This window comes from Anomalospiza imberbis, chromosome 1 (genome assembly GCF_031753505.1).
Source record: "Anomalospiza imberbis isolate Cuckoo-Finch-1a 21T00152 chromosome 1, ASM3175350v1, whole genome shotgun sequence".
NCBI classification, from domain to species: Eukaryota; Metazoa; Chordata; class Aves; order Passeriformes; family Viduidae; genus Anomalospiza; species Anomalospiza imberbis.
Genome location: NC_089681.1, coordinates 17,997,951 through 18,016,900, shown reverse-complemented (window position 1 = coordinate 18,016,900; position 18,950 = coordinate 17,997,951). Strand labels below are relative to the sequence as shown.

At 40.2% G+C, this 18,950-nt stretch overlaps 1 protein-coding gene across 1 annotated transcript; it reads left to right on the top strand.

Annotated features, from left to right (window-relative positions):
• The first annotated feature begins 8,739 nt into the window (after positions 1–8,739).
• On the top strand, positions 8,740–18,114 carry TRHR (thyrotropin releasing hormone receptor). Its single transcript, XM_068182916.1, has 3 exons — positions 8,740–9,850; positions 15,992–16,372; positions 17,138–18,114. Exons 1-3 carry the CDS (start codon positions 9,056–9,058, stop codon positions 17,141–17,143), a joined length of 1,182 nt encoding a protein of 393 aa, XP_068039017.1. The 5' UTR covers positions 8,740–9,055; the 3' UTR covers positions 17,144–18,114.
• Positions 18,115–18,950: the final 836 nt, after the last annotated feature.

The following is an 18,950-nucleotide window of genomic DNA, read 5'->3' as shown; positions in this document are numbered from 1 at the left end:
CAATTTTTTTCTGGTAACAGCTCATTACTAACACAAGATAGCCGAGTCTGGCAGTTCACCTTGAAGATAAAACCGAAAGGTAACAAGGAAGGAATGAGGAGCAGCTCCACTGGACTCTTAAATCTCCATACATTATAAAATTACTGGAGTAGCTGCTAGGGATTGCACTGATGCTCATTCGTTTCAGTGACTGAGCTCTGGATCAGCCCTTCTTCACTTTCTGTCCCATTTGAAACGTTTTGCTGCCTTGTATTTACCTTCTGCATTGATGGGTTTGAGCTACACCTGAGCCACCAACACCCCACTGTGCAACTGATCACTTTGGAAATAAAAGGTAGAACACTGTGGTCAGCTAAACCTCCACAGGGGATGATACCAGGCTGAAGTCAGCTCAGCAGGGATTTTTGCCGGCTGTTTTCACTGTCTTCAGCTTTGCAACCGAATAAGTGAGAACCTCATGTGCCTGTTACAGCTCCCACCGTGTCACATCGGGGGGCTGATGGAGTGGGTGTGGGGTGGAACCACAATAGACTTCTCCCTTTCTGCTCCAGCCTGCTGAGCTGAGAGCAGCTGCAGGAGAGGGACAGCTCTCCAGCTGTGAACCTGTCTCTGACAGTGCAGCTTCTGATCCTCCCTGCTAAGGTGATTATGAAACATGATCACAGAATGTAACAGGCCTATAGAGATAAGGGCAAGGGGGAAAAGCTCATGGAATTGTGTGTTGTACCACACAGTCATAAAGGAGTTTATGGAGAAAGAAGGATGAGAGAAGGGGGGAGCAGAAGGAAAGAGCTGTGTGTGCTAGGAAGTTGTCTTTCAAACTATGCTATCCATTAACAAAAACATGGTTTTACAGTCTGGTAAATTAATGCATCAACTCTTAATTATTAATTCCATAATAATCTATAGAAAGATATCAAATACATCCAAAAACTTTGGTCTTGCATTCTCCTAATGAAGATATTTCCTTTGCATAAAGGACATTATTATAGCCATGGTGTAATACGATGAATTAAAGCTATTTTCATATGTTAGCTACATGTTCACTACTCATTCCCAATGCAATTACAAGTGAATGAAGTCCAAAAAGACCAAACTTGCCATTTTTTGCCCTGCTGCATTCTAAGCAATAAAAGATTAAAAGTGAACAAAATCAAATCTCCATGAAGGAAACAGCATTTGTTTGGATTTATCCCACAAAATTACTGCTTGAGTAGGTTTTGCTTCAGACCTATGTGCTCATCTCTAATTAATAACTTCAGTCATTTTTTTCCTCTGATCCTCTGATATCATTGTGGTGGTTTTAATTAGCTGTTTCACATGGATAAGTCACTGCATTGCCCTTAAGATTGCACATCTCATCAAATTTATCAAACCTACACTTACAAAATCAAGGGAGCAATTGTCAGAACAAGAGAAAAAAGTAGCTGGCTCTTTACAGAAATGCATCTTTCAGTTAAATTCTCTGGTATCTAATGAGGCATGAATTTTGATCCAAGTTTCTCCTATATTTTATGGTGTGTGTAATGGCTTTTCCCTGTATTTTTTTCCTGATGCCCTTGTTCTCAACTTACTCCATTCCAGACACATCTGAAACCTTCTGTCCTTTATGTACGTACTTGTAATGTTTGCCAGGCTTAATTTATTTGAGATTGATAGCCTGTCTGTCAAATGTGTCAGAAGTCCATTAAAGCCTCTGAAAATTACTGAAGTTGAACAAAAGAACAGAAGAGGCACAAGCCTCACTCCTTTCTCATACCAGAATGAAAATCAACTGGCTAGATTGTGATTTGGTACGGACCCAGGAGAAGGCATTCCTGCATCTTTTGCCATGGACTCATCCTTATTCTAACAACCACTCACTGGATCTACTCTACTGCATTTCCAATTCTACTGTGTGTTCTACTTTTAAATCTAAATGGGTAAATGATTTTGAGATTCACTGTTTCCATTAAAGAGCAAACATGCCCAGAAAGATTAACTGAAGTGAAATAAAAACAGCCATTTTCTAAACTTTTATGAAGCTCAGATGTTATGAACAAATAGATTTACATTTTCAACTGTGGAACATGATTCTTTTCTGAATTACTAAAAATTTTTCAACATTTTGAAATGACAATATGCAACTGCTGATTTTTTTTTCTTCCCAACAAAAGTACTTTACTAGGTTGAAAAAAAAATGGAACCAGTCATCCTAGTTGTATTTGTTTCTACACAAAACAGTCCTAGAGATCACTTTACTCAGCTATAGCAGTAGTTCTGTGTCCTTCCAGCAATGCTCCCATTTACTGATGGAAGTGGTGTGTGCAAGAAATCAGGGTATAAACCAATTTTCCACTGCCTTTGTATAATAAATCACACAATATGGAGCCAAGGATGTACAACAGCATATTGTGTTCTTATGTTTGAACAAACAGCTTTCAGTCTGCCCCGTGTTGTACTCAAACAACCAGCCACCATAACCAACCATCTCAGACTGACAGAAACCTTCCCTAAGGATTTTTGCCATGCTCCAGTAAAGTCACTGCTGGGATCACAGCTCCCATCTTCCACATGGGAAGCTCACATCTTCTACCTTGGATACAGGGATCAACAGTGAATAGCTGAGCACACCTGGTTAGTCAAACACCAGATGCTAACATGCTGCTTGGTATCGTTCAGTTTTTCATTGCTGGTTAGGGAGAAGTCACCAAGCTGTACATCAGTTAGGGGTCTGGACCCACAAGGCTCAAATTGATCTGATGTTCTCCCTCCCTACTTAGAGAGCTGTGGAGGAGCTATTGGACTGTGCCTGGTCAGGACTCATCCTGATAATGCATGAGCTAAGAGTTGCTGTCCCTGACACTCCTTTTCTATCACTTTTTTCAAAGATTTTGTTAAGTTATTAATTCATCAAGGAAAAAAGGTGCTTAGCTGTCAATTGCTTTGCAATAACAAGTGATTCAACCTCCTTCCCAGCTCCCAAATTATCATGCTGAAGCCACTGAAAATCTCATTACAGATATGCCAAATTGCCTGTTGGTGATCAAGGTACTCAGGTGAGATGAGTAATTTTCACAGATAGGAAGAATTTGCATTAAACATTATCAAAAATATAGTATCTTAATGAGTGAAATAATATCCTTGTGCTGCTTTTCTTCTAAGTATAAAAAGCTGGCATTGTGCAGAATTATGACAAATCTTTCTACTACAAATTTAAATTAATATCCTTAAATTCTGTCATAAAAAGCTGGTATTCTGCAGAATTATGACAAATCTTTCTACTACAAATTTAAATTAATATCCTTAAATTCTGTCCTTAAATTCTACTTTATCCTCTAGAACAATAGACAAGCAACAACATGAAAAAGATCTGTTTAAGGTTATGGTAGAATTAGTATTTATTCTACTGTCTTGAGGCTCTCTAGAGACACAAACAGATTACAGAAAATTGGTTTTACATAGGAACTAGGAAGTTCTGTCCTTGAAGTAGAACTGTGGGATCTGTGAGATCTAAAACTCATAACCACCAAAGACAAGAGCTCTGCTTTGATCTTTTAGGCAGTTATGTTTTTCATTTGTTTCCAATATTGGATCTCTTGCATAAGCAATTGGTGTTAATGCCTACAACATAGTGCACTCATAGAATCTGAACCTTAAAGAATGAGATTCCAGCATAATTTTAAAATAATTTTATTTTTATTAAGAATTTGGAATTATAATCTAAATTTTGTCCATAATCACAGAAGACTTTCTGTGGTGTTTTTTTTTAAATAGGGGCAACAATTTTAACCTGAAGTACATATATTAAATATATGCATAAAGCAGACTTTGACCATATACTTTTTCTTCTCTGAAATTATGCATTATCAAATGGCATTAATAATGTGTTTAAAGTATGGAAAGACATGATATAAGCTAGGAGAATGCCCAGCTTCTGCTGAACAACAATTTTAACCTGAAGTACATATATTAAATATATGCATAAAGCAGACTTTGACCATATACTTTTTCTTCTCTGAAATTATGCATTATCAAATGGCATTAATAATGTGTTTAAAGTATGGAAAGACATGATATAAGCTAGGAGAATGCCCAGCTTCTGCTGAAACACTTTGGATAAAAGTTGGATTTCACATTAGCTTCTCATCAACCTTTGTACTGATGGTTGCATGGCTTGGGGTCAGATGAGCAGCTTCTACAGAACGGGGTACTTGCTTGCTCCTGCCAAAGTGTACCACTTTGTGTTTTTCCCTACTGAACTGCACCTCCTCTTCCTTCAGATCACCTTTCAGTGATAGTTATGGCTTAGCTGATAGTCCCTTAAGAAACAAAGTTGAAGGGAATACAAATAATTACGCAATTAAAAACCCCATAAAAGCAGTTTTCCTCACCCATTTTTAATTTTTGTTTTGGGCCATCTTTCTATATTTATTCTGGCAAATTTCCTGCTCCTTCATAAGACTTTTGTACACTTTATCTCCACCCAAAAAAAGAGCAGCCCTCTTAAAGTTCTTCCAGCCTCCTTTGCCACATGATCCCAGATGTGTCTCAACAAACCACAGTATCTAGTAGTCTTGTTGACAGGCAAGAGATAAACCAAATTTTCCATCTGAGCCAGCTTATTGCCTAAATCCATTTTTCATATTTGTGGCAACTGTTTTTTCAGAACAAGTAAACTAAAGATTCCTTATCACTTGCCTTGAGCCAATACCAGTCCAAGATGAAGAAGAAAAGAAATATGCAAAACCCCTCACCTTTGAAACATGATTTAGACTCTTGCAAAGATTAAAAGCCCTTAAATCAAACAGCATTTGTCAGACACAGTTATGATCTCCACCTCCTCATAAGTCCTAAACCACTTAGGCATGTCTGGAAAACCCACCCAGGCTTTCAACAGTAGTTCAGTGCTCTCCATTGACAGGCAACAAAAAATAAGTTAGAAAGAAGGATCCCTGCCTTGGATAATGAGATTTATCTCACAGAAGATATGTTTGGTTCCCTCACAATCTTTATTTATAAAAGGCTTTTCCAGGTGCAGGTTTCTCCCACAAACCAAACACTTATCCATGGGCTCACTACATCATCACAAAAACACAGTTTCGTGGCACAACAGGTGTAGGACAATAAATTCTAGCTGACCACAGTTGCTACAGTATTTAACCATGACCACATTTGCTACAGTATTTAACCATGTCAAGTGTAAATCTCCCAAATGCATTTGGAGCTGATCTAGCTACTAGCCAGTAGCTAGTTACAAACTTTAAAAGCCAGCCTCTGGATGGTAATAAAGCAATTACCAGTGATGGCTTCTGTTCTCAAAAAATGCAGCCTTGGAAATACTTGTACAGCAGTAAGTGCTCTGTGCTGCAACAGAGGTGGACACAGAGCAAAGAATCTGACTTAGCTGTGATTTTTAATGGACCCTGAGTACAGGAGGTAATAGGCTATGAAATTGCCTTTTTTTTTTTTTTTTTGAGTTGTTTATCAAAACAGAAAAGGCCCACTGGGGAAATTATCTGTGTTAGAGAAACAAAATTAAGAATAATTTATAACAAGTGGAGTAAACTGTTTATAATGATTCACTGTTCCACCTCAGCGTGCACTTAATGTGATCAGACAGTTTGTTATGGGTTAGTTGTGACTCCAGTGAGCCGAGACACATTTTAATTGAGACAAATGGGAAAACAACTGGGACAAGGATACTGTTGGTTAAGTGCATGTAGAAAAGGTGGTGTCAACATGCCTTCCCCTCTCCCTCCTGCCCCAACAGTTGTACTAAAAGAGGTGCATTGGCAAAAGTGAGCACATATCTGGGACTTGTTTTTCTGCCTGCTGTTGTTGACTTGCAAAGTGTGTCTGTCCTCATTTCTACATGCAATGTCAGCTGATGCTGGACCAACAGGTACAGGCATAAAATGGAGTAACAAATATGCAGTAAAAGTTGCACAACAGTCTCTGGGCCACCTACTGTCAAAATTTCCCTGGCACAGCTGCCAGGCCTGCATATATTCACGCTGAGCTGCTTTTGAAACTAGCCATCATATTTTGAGAATTGCATTAACACAGCATCAGCTGGGAGAAAATATTGGTCTTTTACTGATTCCCAGATTCAGTATCTGATCTCTGCCTGATAATCATGCTGAAAGGATAATTTGAATGTATCAGGCAAAGTGTATCATATGATGTTTCAGTGAAATCCACAGCACTAGATGCTCTAATTACACAGAATATATATTGTCATGAAATTCCTTCTGCAATTACTGCAGGTTTTACAGAAACGTTGTAGGTTGTGAAAATATTTTATGAAAAGGGAAATGTTTCCTTATGTTAATACTGTTATGTTAATGTTTCAGTATGTTAATACAGATAGTATTTTCATCAAATACTTACTTTTTGATAAAATACTTAAAGTTTTGATTTTGATAAGATTTTATCAAAATGCCTACTGTATTTTATCTGAATGCCTACTGTAGATTGACTTCCTTATAGCCGCACAGTGACAACTCTGTAACTTTTCCACTACCAGTATGCAACACATGATAAAAAGTCATAAAAAGAGACCGAGACAAGACGGTCTATCCTCTCTCTGACACAGACCAGATGCAGATGCAGAAGAACGAGACAAGCATCAGATAATACATGTATTGCACATCTTCCAGAGCTCCAATATTAATTTCAAATTCCTGGCCTTTTAAATATTCCACAGCTTCTCTGCATGCCATGTCCTCAGCCATTCGTTCCTGCACTGCAAACACTTACATGCTCTCAGATCTGCTGATTCTCAGGCCAAATCAGAACATACACGTTGCCTACATAAGCTAGCAGGATACACAGAAACAGGAGCAGCAAGACTTCACTGTGTGACGGCTTGGCAGAAAGGCATCAGTCACCCCTTAAAGAGAAATCAGTCCATGGAGGTGCCAAAAACTTTTAATTCAGCTGAGGCCCCTGAGGATTGAGGAGTTTATCCACAGAGCCATCTCACTCAGTTTCCTGGTTTGAATCTTTGATTCAGTGCCCTGCTTGATTTGATCCCTGCTGGGTCCCTGAGTGCTGACTGACTCTGTGATCTCTCAGTCCTGGGCTCCCTTGTGGTGCGTTTTATGCTATGGGCTTGAACATCAGGGACTACCCCCACTATGGTCCCACAGCTTTAAAAGCATGGATTCCCAAGGGGGAAATCTGTCCATGTTGAAGGACAAAATGTTGTGGAGTGTAGAGGGGCTAGAAGGAATATTTTTTATGACACTCAGGCATTACAGTAGCACTGACCTTCTTCCTCTTTCAGCTGTGTCCAAAATTACAGGATCTGCAGATGGTGTGAAGGACAATCAAGATAATATGTTTCTGCTGATATACTGTTGGTCAAGTAATCAGCAAACTGCATTTTTCCACAGGTCACTGAAAGACCACTGGCAAAACAATCTAATTCTTTTCACCCCTGTTTCTTAATCTATTAAACCGGAAAAAATTATATTTGCTTTACTTCATTAGGTATTTTTGGATCTACAGATAAAACGTGATCACAACAGGAATGTGAAAAGGCAAATGGAAAAAAAAATACTGGAAAACTTAACTGAGTGGCTTCAAACCTCCGGAATTGGAATTGTTTGAGTCTTATTTTCAGCTCTGATTCAGGTGATACTCTCTTTTTGTCACCACCTGTTGTTTAAGTCTACTTAAAATCCTAGTTTTGCAAACATATGCCAGTGCTAAACACTACAGTCTGTTTTCAAGGCATCCAAGATGCCTTTCCTCAGTTGTGCAACATTTTATTTTGTTGAACCTTTCTTGAGCAAAGAGCAAAAACAATTGCCCTAAATGCAGAAAAATAAGGGATTTTAAGAAAAATTTGCCCTTCAAACTTTTAGCACAAGAGCATAAGAAGAAATGGTGGGCTGAGGGACACTGTGATTGAGAGTTGACAAAGGCACTTTCACATAGCCTTACAGAAGGGTTTGCTATTGTTTCTGTCACTAAGATAGCAAGTGAGACAGGAAAGTGCGGTCTCCAGGTGCAGCTGGGCTACTGAATTGGTTGGGTTTCATCTGCACTGCTCAAAACAGTTATTTCCACCAGTCTTTGATTTGTCTGTGGTTTGACACAACCTAACTGACCGTGGAGGAGTTTATTCAACTAGAGGAGAATCTACATTGAGGAAAGAGTGGTAGATTAGTGACACTGTGTGTCTGCACGCGTGTGACTGATCTCGTTAAGAAGCAATTTGTGTTGTGATCATTTTATTGTTGCTCTGCCGCAATTCAAAAGAGTTGAAAGGACTCAGGAGTGATGACAGCAGTAGCGCTAGAGGTTTTGAACAGAATTTTCTCTTAAGTAAAAAAGACCCCCTACACTTTTTCCTGCTATGTACAAAAGCTGGGATGCATGTTTCTGTAACGCCCCGAAGGGACCATTACAGCTCCTTGCAGCGCAGGAGGCAAGTGTAAATCGTTACCTTCACAATGGCATGGCGGCAGTCAGAATTTTAAAAATCAGTGCAATTTTGTTGCCAGTCAGCTCTCCTTTGTTTGCCAGTGTGGATCAATGTGATCGATGCTGTCATGATAGCTGTCTGAGAGCAGAGACAGAGAGCGGCGTGAAGCAGAAAAACTTCACGAGTGCGCCTCGCTTCACCTCGTGTGCTGTCTCCACCCTCGGAGCGCGGTGGCTCCTCCTGGCAAGCGGCGCTGCTGGAGCGGGAGCGGCTGAGCCCGGGCGGCGCTCAGCAGCTGGCAGAGCAGGGGCTCCGCTTCCCCGGCCGCTGCAGGCAGGAAAACTCCCGCTCCACGGCCTGGGTGTTCATGGATGCCTCAAACCAGCTGTGAGAAAACAGCCTTTTAGCCTGTGCAAGTGAGCTGGGGTCTCAGAGGGATTAACCCATCTGATAGTTGACTTCACAAAGACTGAAAGTCCAGGTGCTTTAGCGGGAGTGGAGGACGGTACAGGAATGGGACTGTGACTACATGGAGAACGAGTTCTGGGGCTGCAGCTCCCAGCGACCCTTTTGCAGGGGACCATGGAGAGCAGGTGCTGAGATCGAGTGCTTGGTGGAAGCAGCAGTGGGCTGGTGAAGATGGAGAATGGCACGGGAGACGAGCAGAACCAGACTGGGCTTCCACTATCAAGCCAGGAGATCATTACAGCTGAATACCAAGTGGTTACCGTCCTCTTGGTCCTCCTCATCTGCGGGCTGGGCATCGTGGGCAATGTCATGGTAGTTTTGGTGGTCCTCAGAACCAAGCACATGAGAACTCCCACTAACTGCTATCTGGTGAGTCTGGCTGTGGCAGATCTCGTGGTGCTTGTGGCTGCAGGACTGCCCAATATCACAGAGAGCCTGTACAGATCCTGGGTGTACGGCTACGTCGGGTGTCTCTGCATCACTTATCTCCAGTACCTGGGAATCAACGCTTCTTCTTTTTCCATCGCTGCCTTCACCATTGAGAGGTACATAGCCATCTGCCACCCAATCAAAGCTCAATTCCTATGCACTTTTTCAAGAGCCAAAAAGATCATTGTTTTTGTTTGGGCTTTCACCTCCATATACTGTATGCTCTGGTTTTTCTTGCTAGACCTTAATACAGTAGCCTACAAAGAGACTACTGTTGTGTCCTGTGGCTACAAGGTTTCCAGGAGCTATTACTCTCCTATCTACATGATGGACTTTGGTATATTTTATGTTGTGCCAATGGTATTGGCAACTGTCCTCTATGGCCTGATTGCTAGAATACTGTTCCTGAACCCCATCCCTTCAGACCCAAAAGAAAACTCTAAGACCTGGAGGAATGATGTGGCTCACCAAAGCAAGCCTGTGAATTCCAAGATGACTAGCAGGAGTTTCAATAGCACTATTGCTTCTCGAAGGCAGGTAGGAACAACTATTTGAAATGGCTTTCTGAAACCCAAACAACTTGTTTTAAAGCTCACTTGCCTGAAGCTGTGGAAAGAGGTAATATATATTCTTCCTTTTTTCTAAGTAGTCAAGTTCAAAATCAGTGACACACATATACATAAAAATACATATTTTTTCTTGCTTGTACATTATTACCTACTGCAAGGACCAAAAAAAAGAAACAGTATTTTATTTCCTATATCAGAAAGCAATTAGGAAGTGTCAGATATAATGGAAACATTTTAAACTATAATTTCTTTACATTACAGCTTGTTAGTAATCTTGTCAAATATACAAAGTGACTCTTGACTTATTTTTGAGATTTGAAGGGAAGGAACTATTCTGGGAGTTTGGGACACTTGAGGTTGAGTCCCAGCTAAGGCACTATGTCACTTAGCAAATGCACTCAAGCTGTAAATTTTCCTGTCTCTGACTCTCCTGTGAAAAGTCTGTTTAAGGAAGTCTGTATATAAATTGCTTTGTAAATGCTAAATATCTTTGTTTCTCTCAGAAAATATTTTTTGTACTGATGGCTCAAAACTTAGGCATATGTTTGAGTAGCTTCTTTTTGTATTATTGAATATGTATGCTGCTGTGTGTAACAATGCCAGTGGGATATAGTTAGCAGATTAATTGCTGGCTGTTTGCAGTAAACCACATGGTGTGCAGCAGGTAGCACAGCTGGTGCAGTGATGGGAAACACAGGGTGCATCTTTTGCAGATGTCTCTGGGGATATGCTTCTTATTCTTTATATTCTTCTTATTTTGCTTCAATTGCTACTGTTTATGAGAGGGACCATATTCTCCTATCACAGAGATGGCAAAACCTTCAAAAGTTAACTGAGCTGCCTTCTAGAGCACCGAGCCCTCAGAGAGCACTAGAGCTATGCTTGGAAACACACAACAGAAATGCGAGGGCTAGGTTAAATTTAATTATGTTGCCAATTATAGTTAATAGTCAGGAAGTGTGTAATGTTTTTCTTTGTCCATTAATTAGTAGAAGAAGATAACTAGCTCTTCAAGTTAATATCACTTTATACTTGATTACATGTGCATAGTATCACTTGAAAAACAGACAAATCTTTTACATTGAACAGTGATGAATATGGACACTGTTATATCATGAAACCCAAAAGTGAAGATTATAATGTGATATTTTTATGTCTTGTAAAGACAGCAAAACTTTCTCTAAAAGCCTAAGCAACCTGATTGCTTAAAGCTGCTTCAAGTAAAGCTAGAATTTGCATGTAGTACAACACAGGAAGCAAAGCAAGGATAGCATGGCATAATTAGTAAATTTTTTTGTGTAATAGCAACATGCAAAAGATAGGCAGTGATGTAAAAACCAAGAAAAACAAGAGAAAAAACAAGTACATATTCAAAAAATCTAGAATCTCAACAGTTAGTAAGACACAAAAAGGAAAATTTCCTGCCATGCTGACAAGGACACATATAGCTGACAATACAGTCTGGCCTGACAGTGAGTCCTGCTGAAATGTGAAACTCTCTGTCTTCCTGGACCTGTGTTTGCACTACAGGGATTGAGTAGTATACACAGTATCCAGCATGTGATCTGTAGAAATGGTGTCTGAAAATGTGGTGTGAACTTCCTACTTCTGTAGCAGTTCTCATATTTATCCAATAACATTCCCATGAAATTAAATATATGCATGTTTCTGTAGTGGGGTTGGCTCCAGCTGAGAATGGGAGAGAAAATGGGAAATGTTCCTATTCCTCATGATTCAAGTCAAGGACAGGCAAACAAACTATCAGTTATTGTCACAGGCAGTGCAGACTCAACTTGGGGAAAATTAAAATTGCCAATTTATTGCCCGTTGTTGCAGCCACAAGTTACACTCAGTTCCTTCCCTGCAGCAACCAGCAGCATGGGTTCAGAGTGCTGCAGTCAGGTTGCAGAGGTTGGTCCCTTGTCACTCCTTCTTTCTCACCCTTTCCCTCTGTTTCAGTATGGGCCCTGCAGCCCACAGATCACCGATTTTTTTTTTCTTTTCCATTCATAGTATGAATACTGAATTACATGTTTGCATGCAGATTTCATACTTTCCCCAAAGGAATTCCTACTTTTCTCAGATATCAAGGTGACTGAGAAAAATAAATGCAGCCTTACATAGCAAACATGTTGGTTTAAACTTGAGATGGAATCCAGCTCACCTGACATATGTGTATCTCACAAAGTTAGTTGATTAGTCCAGTCAAATAATCTGAGGTCATCATGGCTCTCATGGTCAGTAATAACAGGTAGATTGCCCTCTAGAGAAAGTCCTCTCTTAGACAGTGTTGCAGTCATGACCTGCTCACCAGAGAAATCCCTCTGTTCTCTCACAGCACAGCAAGCACAGATTCCAGCTTGCAGTGCACGATAAGTTTTGCACAGTTTACATGAAATCCTCAGTCTTATCACTTGGTTTCACTTGTGGTGTTAGTATATCAAGATCTTAATCCTTCTATTTATTTAATTCTCCTCCTCATTGCACAACTTCTTTTTGATTAGGAAATCATGGACCAGGATATGCAATCCCTGTGTGTTGCAATGAACATGACCAGGCACAAGAAGAAGGATGTTATTACAAGGCTTTAAAACACCAGAGTGACTATTGCTTTTACCTATCAGTGTAAGAAAGATTAGTACTCAAAGGAGAAGGAAGCAATACTAAACTATTTGTACCAGAATAGTGAAAATGTTTAATAAAAACCCTTCCTTAGAATAAGAAGCTTTTGGAGCAGGAAGGAAAAAGAGGATACTAGTTCAGAATTAAAATATTGAGACTCTGTTTAGTAAAATATATTTTAAATATTCTTTAGAACATCTTCAGAAATAAAAATATAGGGATTGAAGAATGTTTATATACAGGCAGGACTATATTCAATCTCAAGCTCTTTTGTTATCATTCAAACTACGCTTTAAATTTGGACTAAGCTGGAATTGTTCAAAGTCTTTTTACCATGTTTTCAATCTCCCTAACTAAGAATAATTTGTACCCGGAGCATAGGACATACAGTGCACATCCACAAGAAAAGATCAATCAGTGTATGCTTGCCTTCACCTGAGCATTGAATTGAGAATACAGTGCTGCTGCTTTCAGGGAGCTTTGGTGTATGCTTACAGGTAATAAAAATCATGTTCTTTTAAAATTTGTCCTCTTAGCACTCCACTGATGTCAAATAATTAGCCTCTTCCCAATATATGTTTAGTTCTGTTTCATATGAAGTGATTTGAAAAGGATATGGCATTTTGCTTAAACAAAGAGGACCAAACTTTCCTCTAAGTGATTTATGTTCAGCTATAATGACTTTTGGTGTGGATAAGAATGAAGCTTTGGCCTCAGTCATGTATTTAGATAATGGGTTCACCTATAAAGCAAATTGAGGTGAATTTCTGTCAAAAGCCCTAAGTGGTGCCTCACCTTGCAGTGGGGTGACAACCCCCATGCTGGCACTAAGTAAGCCTTGCCAGAGCACCTCCTCAGAACTGCTGCCTTTTGCACATAGGTCATGGCCTGAAGTAGCTGAGCATGAAGAAACCTTCCAGAGCCAGCTTAAGGGGGATTTACCAATGAGCAAATAACTACCTGAACCCAGGGCCTCATCGTGTGTCTCAGAGACAACCACAGCCAGTCAGATGGATCAGCAAACTGAATTTCTGACAGGCAATAGAAATCTTGTTGGAGGTTTGTTATTTTTGGCAGCTTTGGAAGGATATGTACTGCAGACAGTTTAAAATCATAGTGAATTCTCCTCATTGTCCTGCATGGACTGAACCACCAAGAGATGCCACCAAAGAGATGCCACCCATGGGTTCTGCCTCTTCTCTTGCACTGCATGTAGACTCTGTGAAGGCATATGAGTACATGAGTTGGTGCATTGACCTGAGAAAAATGAAAACCACCTCTACAGAGTGCTTAGTTTCCAGCAGTAGAAGCTTATGGTGTTAGAAAGAAAACGTGCATCCAAATGCCAATATACACAAATTCAGCTAATAATCTGCACACTACATACATACATACAAATATACATGTATTTCATATATATATATATATATATATATATATATATACATATATATACATATATATGGGGGTTTTTTTTGGTTTTTTTTTTAGTGTAGGTTTTTTTCACTGCTGTACAGTGTTAATTGTGTGACTCTGAATGACCCTCCTTGACAGTAGGAATAATTTACTTCTAGTCCAGATTCAAGCTGATAGCTGCAACACTGTAAGTGGTCCTCTGAGCAATTTTTCCTGAAAGAAATGTAAATTGCCAGTGACTGGTAGGTACCACAATGGAGTGCCCTGCTGAGCTTCTGGTGGCAAAGTACTCTGATGCGTGTGTAGGCTGTTGTGCCCTGAATGCCTGAGCTGATGGAATACATCTGGTATGATTTGGCTCTGTCCCATTGTTCACCCAGGCTCCACAAATGGTGGCTTTCTTCCTTTAAATGTGGATTATTTTCTACAGTGAATGATTGTTCTCCACTGAATGGATTTGCTCAGTTTGGAGGCACAGGCTGCAGCTGAACTGGAGGGATGAGAGCCAGAGTGGGTCAGAACTGGGTCAGCTCTCTCCTTGCCACCATGTTCACAGGAGTGGCCCTTTCAGAAGTGGAGATAAGGAGAGATCATCCTTTGAGTTCCCTGGAACATTCACATTTGTATTTTGTCTATTACAACGACAGTTCACAGAAAATTAGAAAAGAAACAGTGTAGAAGTCATAATGAAATGTATCAGTCAAGTGACAAAAAAGGAGATAGCATTTCTCAGTCTTATTTTTTACTTCCACTGAACACAGTTGTAGAGAAAACTAAAGTAGGGGTGAGGGAAGAACTATAAGATAAAATTGCAGCCTTTGAATATGCACATTCAAAGGCCATTAAATAGATAAAGATACATCAATTTGTAGAGTAACTTTGATTTTCATCACATTCTTTATTATAATACCTATAACAAACCAAACAAATTGGCTTAAAAGTGTGTCTTTCTAGATAGATAGGAGAAAATACATTCATTAGGCAATGTGATGGCAGGATTCTATATAATGAACTCATCTGGTCAGAAGACAATAGAATTATATACTCGCAACTTCAAACTAAAGCCCACACCTAAAACTAGCATGTGTGAGTGATCTTAGTGGAGTTATCTCCTATTGAAACTCTTATAAATCTACAATCAGAAGAAAGAGTTGTGGCTTATTAAAATGCATGCCAATCATCTCCTGTGATGGAAGTCATCTCCTGACTTCCATGAGGCTGTGCCAACGTATTGTCCCATGTCACATTTCTGTGTGCTTTCTACTTTCTTTTTTAATAGCTTTCAAACTTACTTTAATGTAGAGACTGTTGAATACTGTCTACACTAGAATTAAATTATTTACAAAAGACAGACTAGTTTTAAAGTGGGTTTAATTATTTTTTATTATTTCTTGTTCACTTCATTTCAGCTATCCTGGGTATTCCCAAGGGTTGTTCTTTTATTTTTTCAAAAGAAAATTACATAATAGAATAAAGTTCTTATAACAATCAAGTTTGATTGATAATCCTTTTTTCCCAGGTTCTGTAAACTTTATTTGACTTTTCAGAGTAAACATCAAGATCTAATTAAATATTGAGGATTTGAGAAAAATAAATTAATCTAATTGTTCTCTTTTTTCCTTATTTTTGGCTTTGGGAAATTGTTGTAGGCTGACTGTTAAAGCAGATAACCTAAAAAGGCTTCATGCTTAATTACTCTAGGGGCTATACTAGTCTAAAGGTAGAGATCTAATGTGTTGGGGAAAAAATACTCTCTATCCTTTTTTCCCCATTTGAATCAACACCTCCTTCCAGCATAAGAAGTGGAAATGTCTAAGGTCTACAACAGTTAGCTTACTGGGATATCATCCGGAAAGAGTAATTTAACAAAAACTAGGAAAAATTTGAAGCCAAGGTTTTTGTACTTCCTAGTGTAGAAACCTTTCTGAATCAAATATTCTTAAGAAATTCCTACTGAAGGATCTGTTCAGTGGTTTGTTTTGGGCCTAGAGGGTAAGGGTAATGCACGTGTTCATTCCAAGGGGAGTACTGACCTTATGCCCTTCTTCTGTCTCTGTCTATGTTCCCTCAGGTTACCAAAATGCTGGCCGTGGTTGTGATCCTATTTGCATTCCTATGGATGCCCTACCGCACCCTGGTTGTTGTCAATTCCTTTCTTTCCAGACCCTTCCAAGAAAACTGGTTCCTGCTATTTTGCAGAATCTGTATTTATTTAAATAGTGCCATCAATCCTGTAATTTATAATCTCATGTCCCAGAAATTCAGAGCAGCCTTCAGGAAACTGTGCAACTACCAGCAGAAACAGGAGAAGAAACCTGCCAGTTACAGCATGGCCCTAAATTACAATGTGATCAAGGATTCTGATCATTTCAGCACTGAGCTAGAAGATATTACCAATACCTACCTGTCCTCTGCAAAACTGTCCATTGGTGATACGTGTTTGTCATCCAAGGTAACAGTTGATACGTTTCAGTGCTATGGGTCCTCCAGAAGCAGAGCACGTTGCTGGGCATGGGGCTGTGCTGGAGTAGCTTTCAGCCAGGGCAGCACTGCAGACGGCTGGGAGAGGCTGGCAGTGACAGGCCATGCACCAAACAGGGCATGGCAGGGAGGGACAACTGCCCAGCTCTGGAAAGCTGTGCTTTCGAAGTGCCTTGTGCCAAGCGTGGGGGGACTTGGAGGAGATGAAGCATGCGGAAGGATGGGGAGAAACAATCAGGTTAAGCCTTCTTTTCTGAGGAACAGTGGGCTCTAGTGGAGCATCAGAAAGTGGTTCTCAGGTGTGGTGCCTCAGGTACACATCTGGCAGGAGGGTGATGTTGGTATCTGAGCTCAGTGATTCCTCTGGGCATGCTCTGGCTGGCTGCAGGGAGGGCAATGGGGCTTTTTCTTGTGCCTTCCCCCTTGACTCCAGCTGGGGGTTAGCTAGCCTGGTGCCACCACACAGCTGGTGCTAAGGAGAGGCTCTCCCACACACCAGCACTTTCATTCTGTAGTGTGTAGCACATCTCTTTAACCCACTTCTCTTGATGATGCACATTACTGTTTTCATGATGCTTTTTACACATTACTACCAAAATGCTGTTTGTGAACCCATACATTTAGATCTTATAATATAGATAATCTACAAAGAGGCTTAGTTTTCATTTGTTTTTGCAGATTATATGAGAGTGTAAATTTTTTTTTCTCAGTTTACTTCTTCTCTCCTCATTTTCAGGCCTGAGGCCCACCTTGTTCTGAGTGTGCAGCCATATAAGACGTTTGGATGCTCTGTTCCTACCAATTGTATGAATTGTAAGGACATTTCTGCTCACAGAATTGCACAAGCTACCATAAATCTTTACATACCTGCCTGTGCCCTACAAGAAAACGCAGCATCTTGGGGAGCAAAAAGAATATATTATTGAGGCTAACTGAATGAAGTACTTAATACAACCTAACTTTAGTCAGGTGAGTTGGCTTCAGGAGAATATCTAAATCCTTCTTCCCATTACCTGGCCGAAGAGTGGTCTGTGATCTCAGAATGAGCAAGGCTTGCCAGGACATGTCCATGGACACAGAGTGGGGCAGGGGATGATAATCCCTGTGAAGATGAGAGGTGAGCAGAGGAGCTGCTCTAATGGGTGCCTGCACTGGGCAGTACCTGGAGGACCTTCCAACAGCAGCCAAAATTGCTGCTCATAGCAGTAATTACCTGGCAGTAACTCCCATATCCCACATCAGTGCAAATCTCATTGCAGCCATCACAGCATGCTTCAATAAACAGGTATCTCTTGGCAAAAAGCACAAAATCTTTCCTTTCTTTGGTTTATTTTTACCTTGAGCAGTGTGAAATAGGAAGACTATTCAATGATTTTACAGCAGGGAACAAATTGAAAAGTCAGTAAGAAGCATTTAAAATATCTTATTTTTTTAGCAATCAGATTTATAGATGTACCACTTTAAGTGTAAGTCTCAGCTATTACTGAATCCTGTTGGAAATTGACAGATATTGAAGAGTATGTAACAGGCTTTTAACAGCTCCTTTTATCTTGGTTCAATACCAATTGTATCTAAGAGCACTAGAAGGGGTTTAGAGCTTTAATATCGATAATATCTAGGGAAAAGAGGAGAATTCAGACAAAAATGACACTTTTTAAATGTTTAAATGTTTAATGTTTTTAGAGTTTATCTGTTAATATACTTTAGGACATGAAGTGTCAGAAGTCTTCACAGCTTTTTATTTGCCAGCACAGCCCCTTCCCTGCTCTTCCCATACAGGCCCATGATAAGCAGCCTGGAGCCATAGTCTCCCTGATGTAGCTTCAGACAAAATGCCATGTCGTGCTTTGGTTTTGCTCTAGACCAGCTCTTGTTCTTGCCAGGAGTACATTTTCTCACTTCTGTCCTGCAGAAGCCCATGAAAGTGCCTGTGTATTCCTGCGTGCCATGAACATTTTGCACAGCTTTTGTACATGACATTCAAAAACAAACCTGTAAAAAACCTGATATCACAGAATTGCAGAATAGGCTGATTTGGAAGGGGCCCAGAAGGATCATCGAGTCCAGCTCCCAGCCCTGCACAGCCCCATCCCCAGGAGTCAAAAACCTGCCCAGTGTGGGTGAAAGAGGCAGCCACTACAGCATTGTAAGGCTTTCCTATCCAGTGTTCTTTTACCTACACAGCTACTTCCCTAATTCAAGCCACTTTCCCTAATATTCAACTATATTTGCAAACTTAAAAGAGAGCTAAAAATACCCTGATAGGCCTCAGATTTAAATGTTAAAGCCGTGAACCTTTGTCAGCTGCATCCAAAGGACTCTATTGGGCATTCTCTGCATGGCAAGGAGGAAGGAAACAAATTGCCCAGGGAGGTTGTGGAGTCTCCTTCACTGGACATATTCAAGAACCATCTGGGCTCAGTCCTGTGCCATGTGCCCTGGGATGACCCTGCTTGAGCAGGGAGGTTGGGCCAGATGACCCACTGTTGTCCCTTCCAATCTTACTCACTCAGTGATTCTGTGATTTTGCAAACAGTCTGTATCCTGCT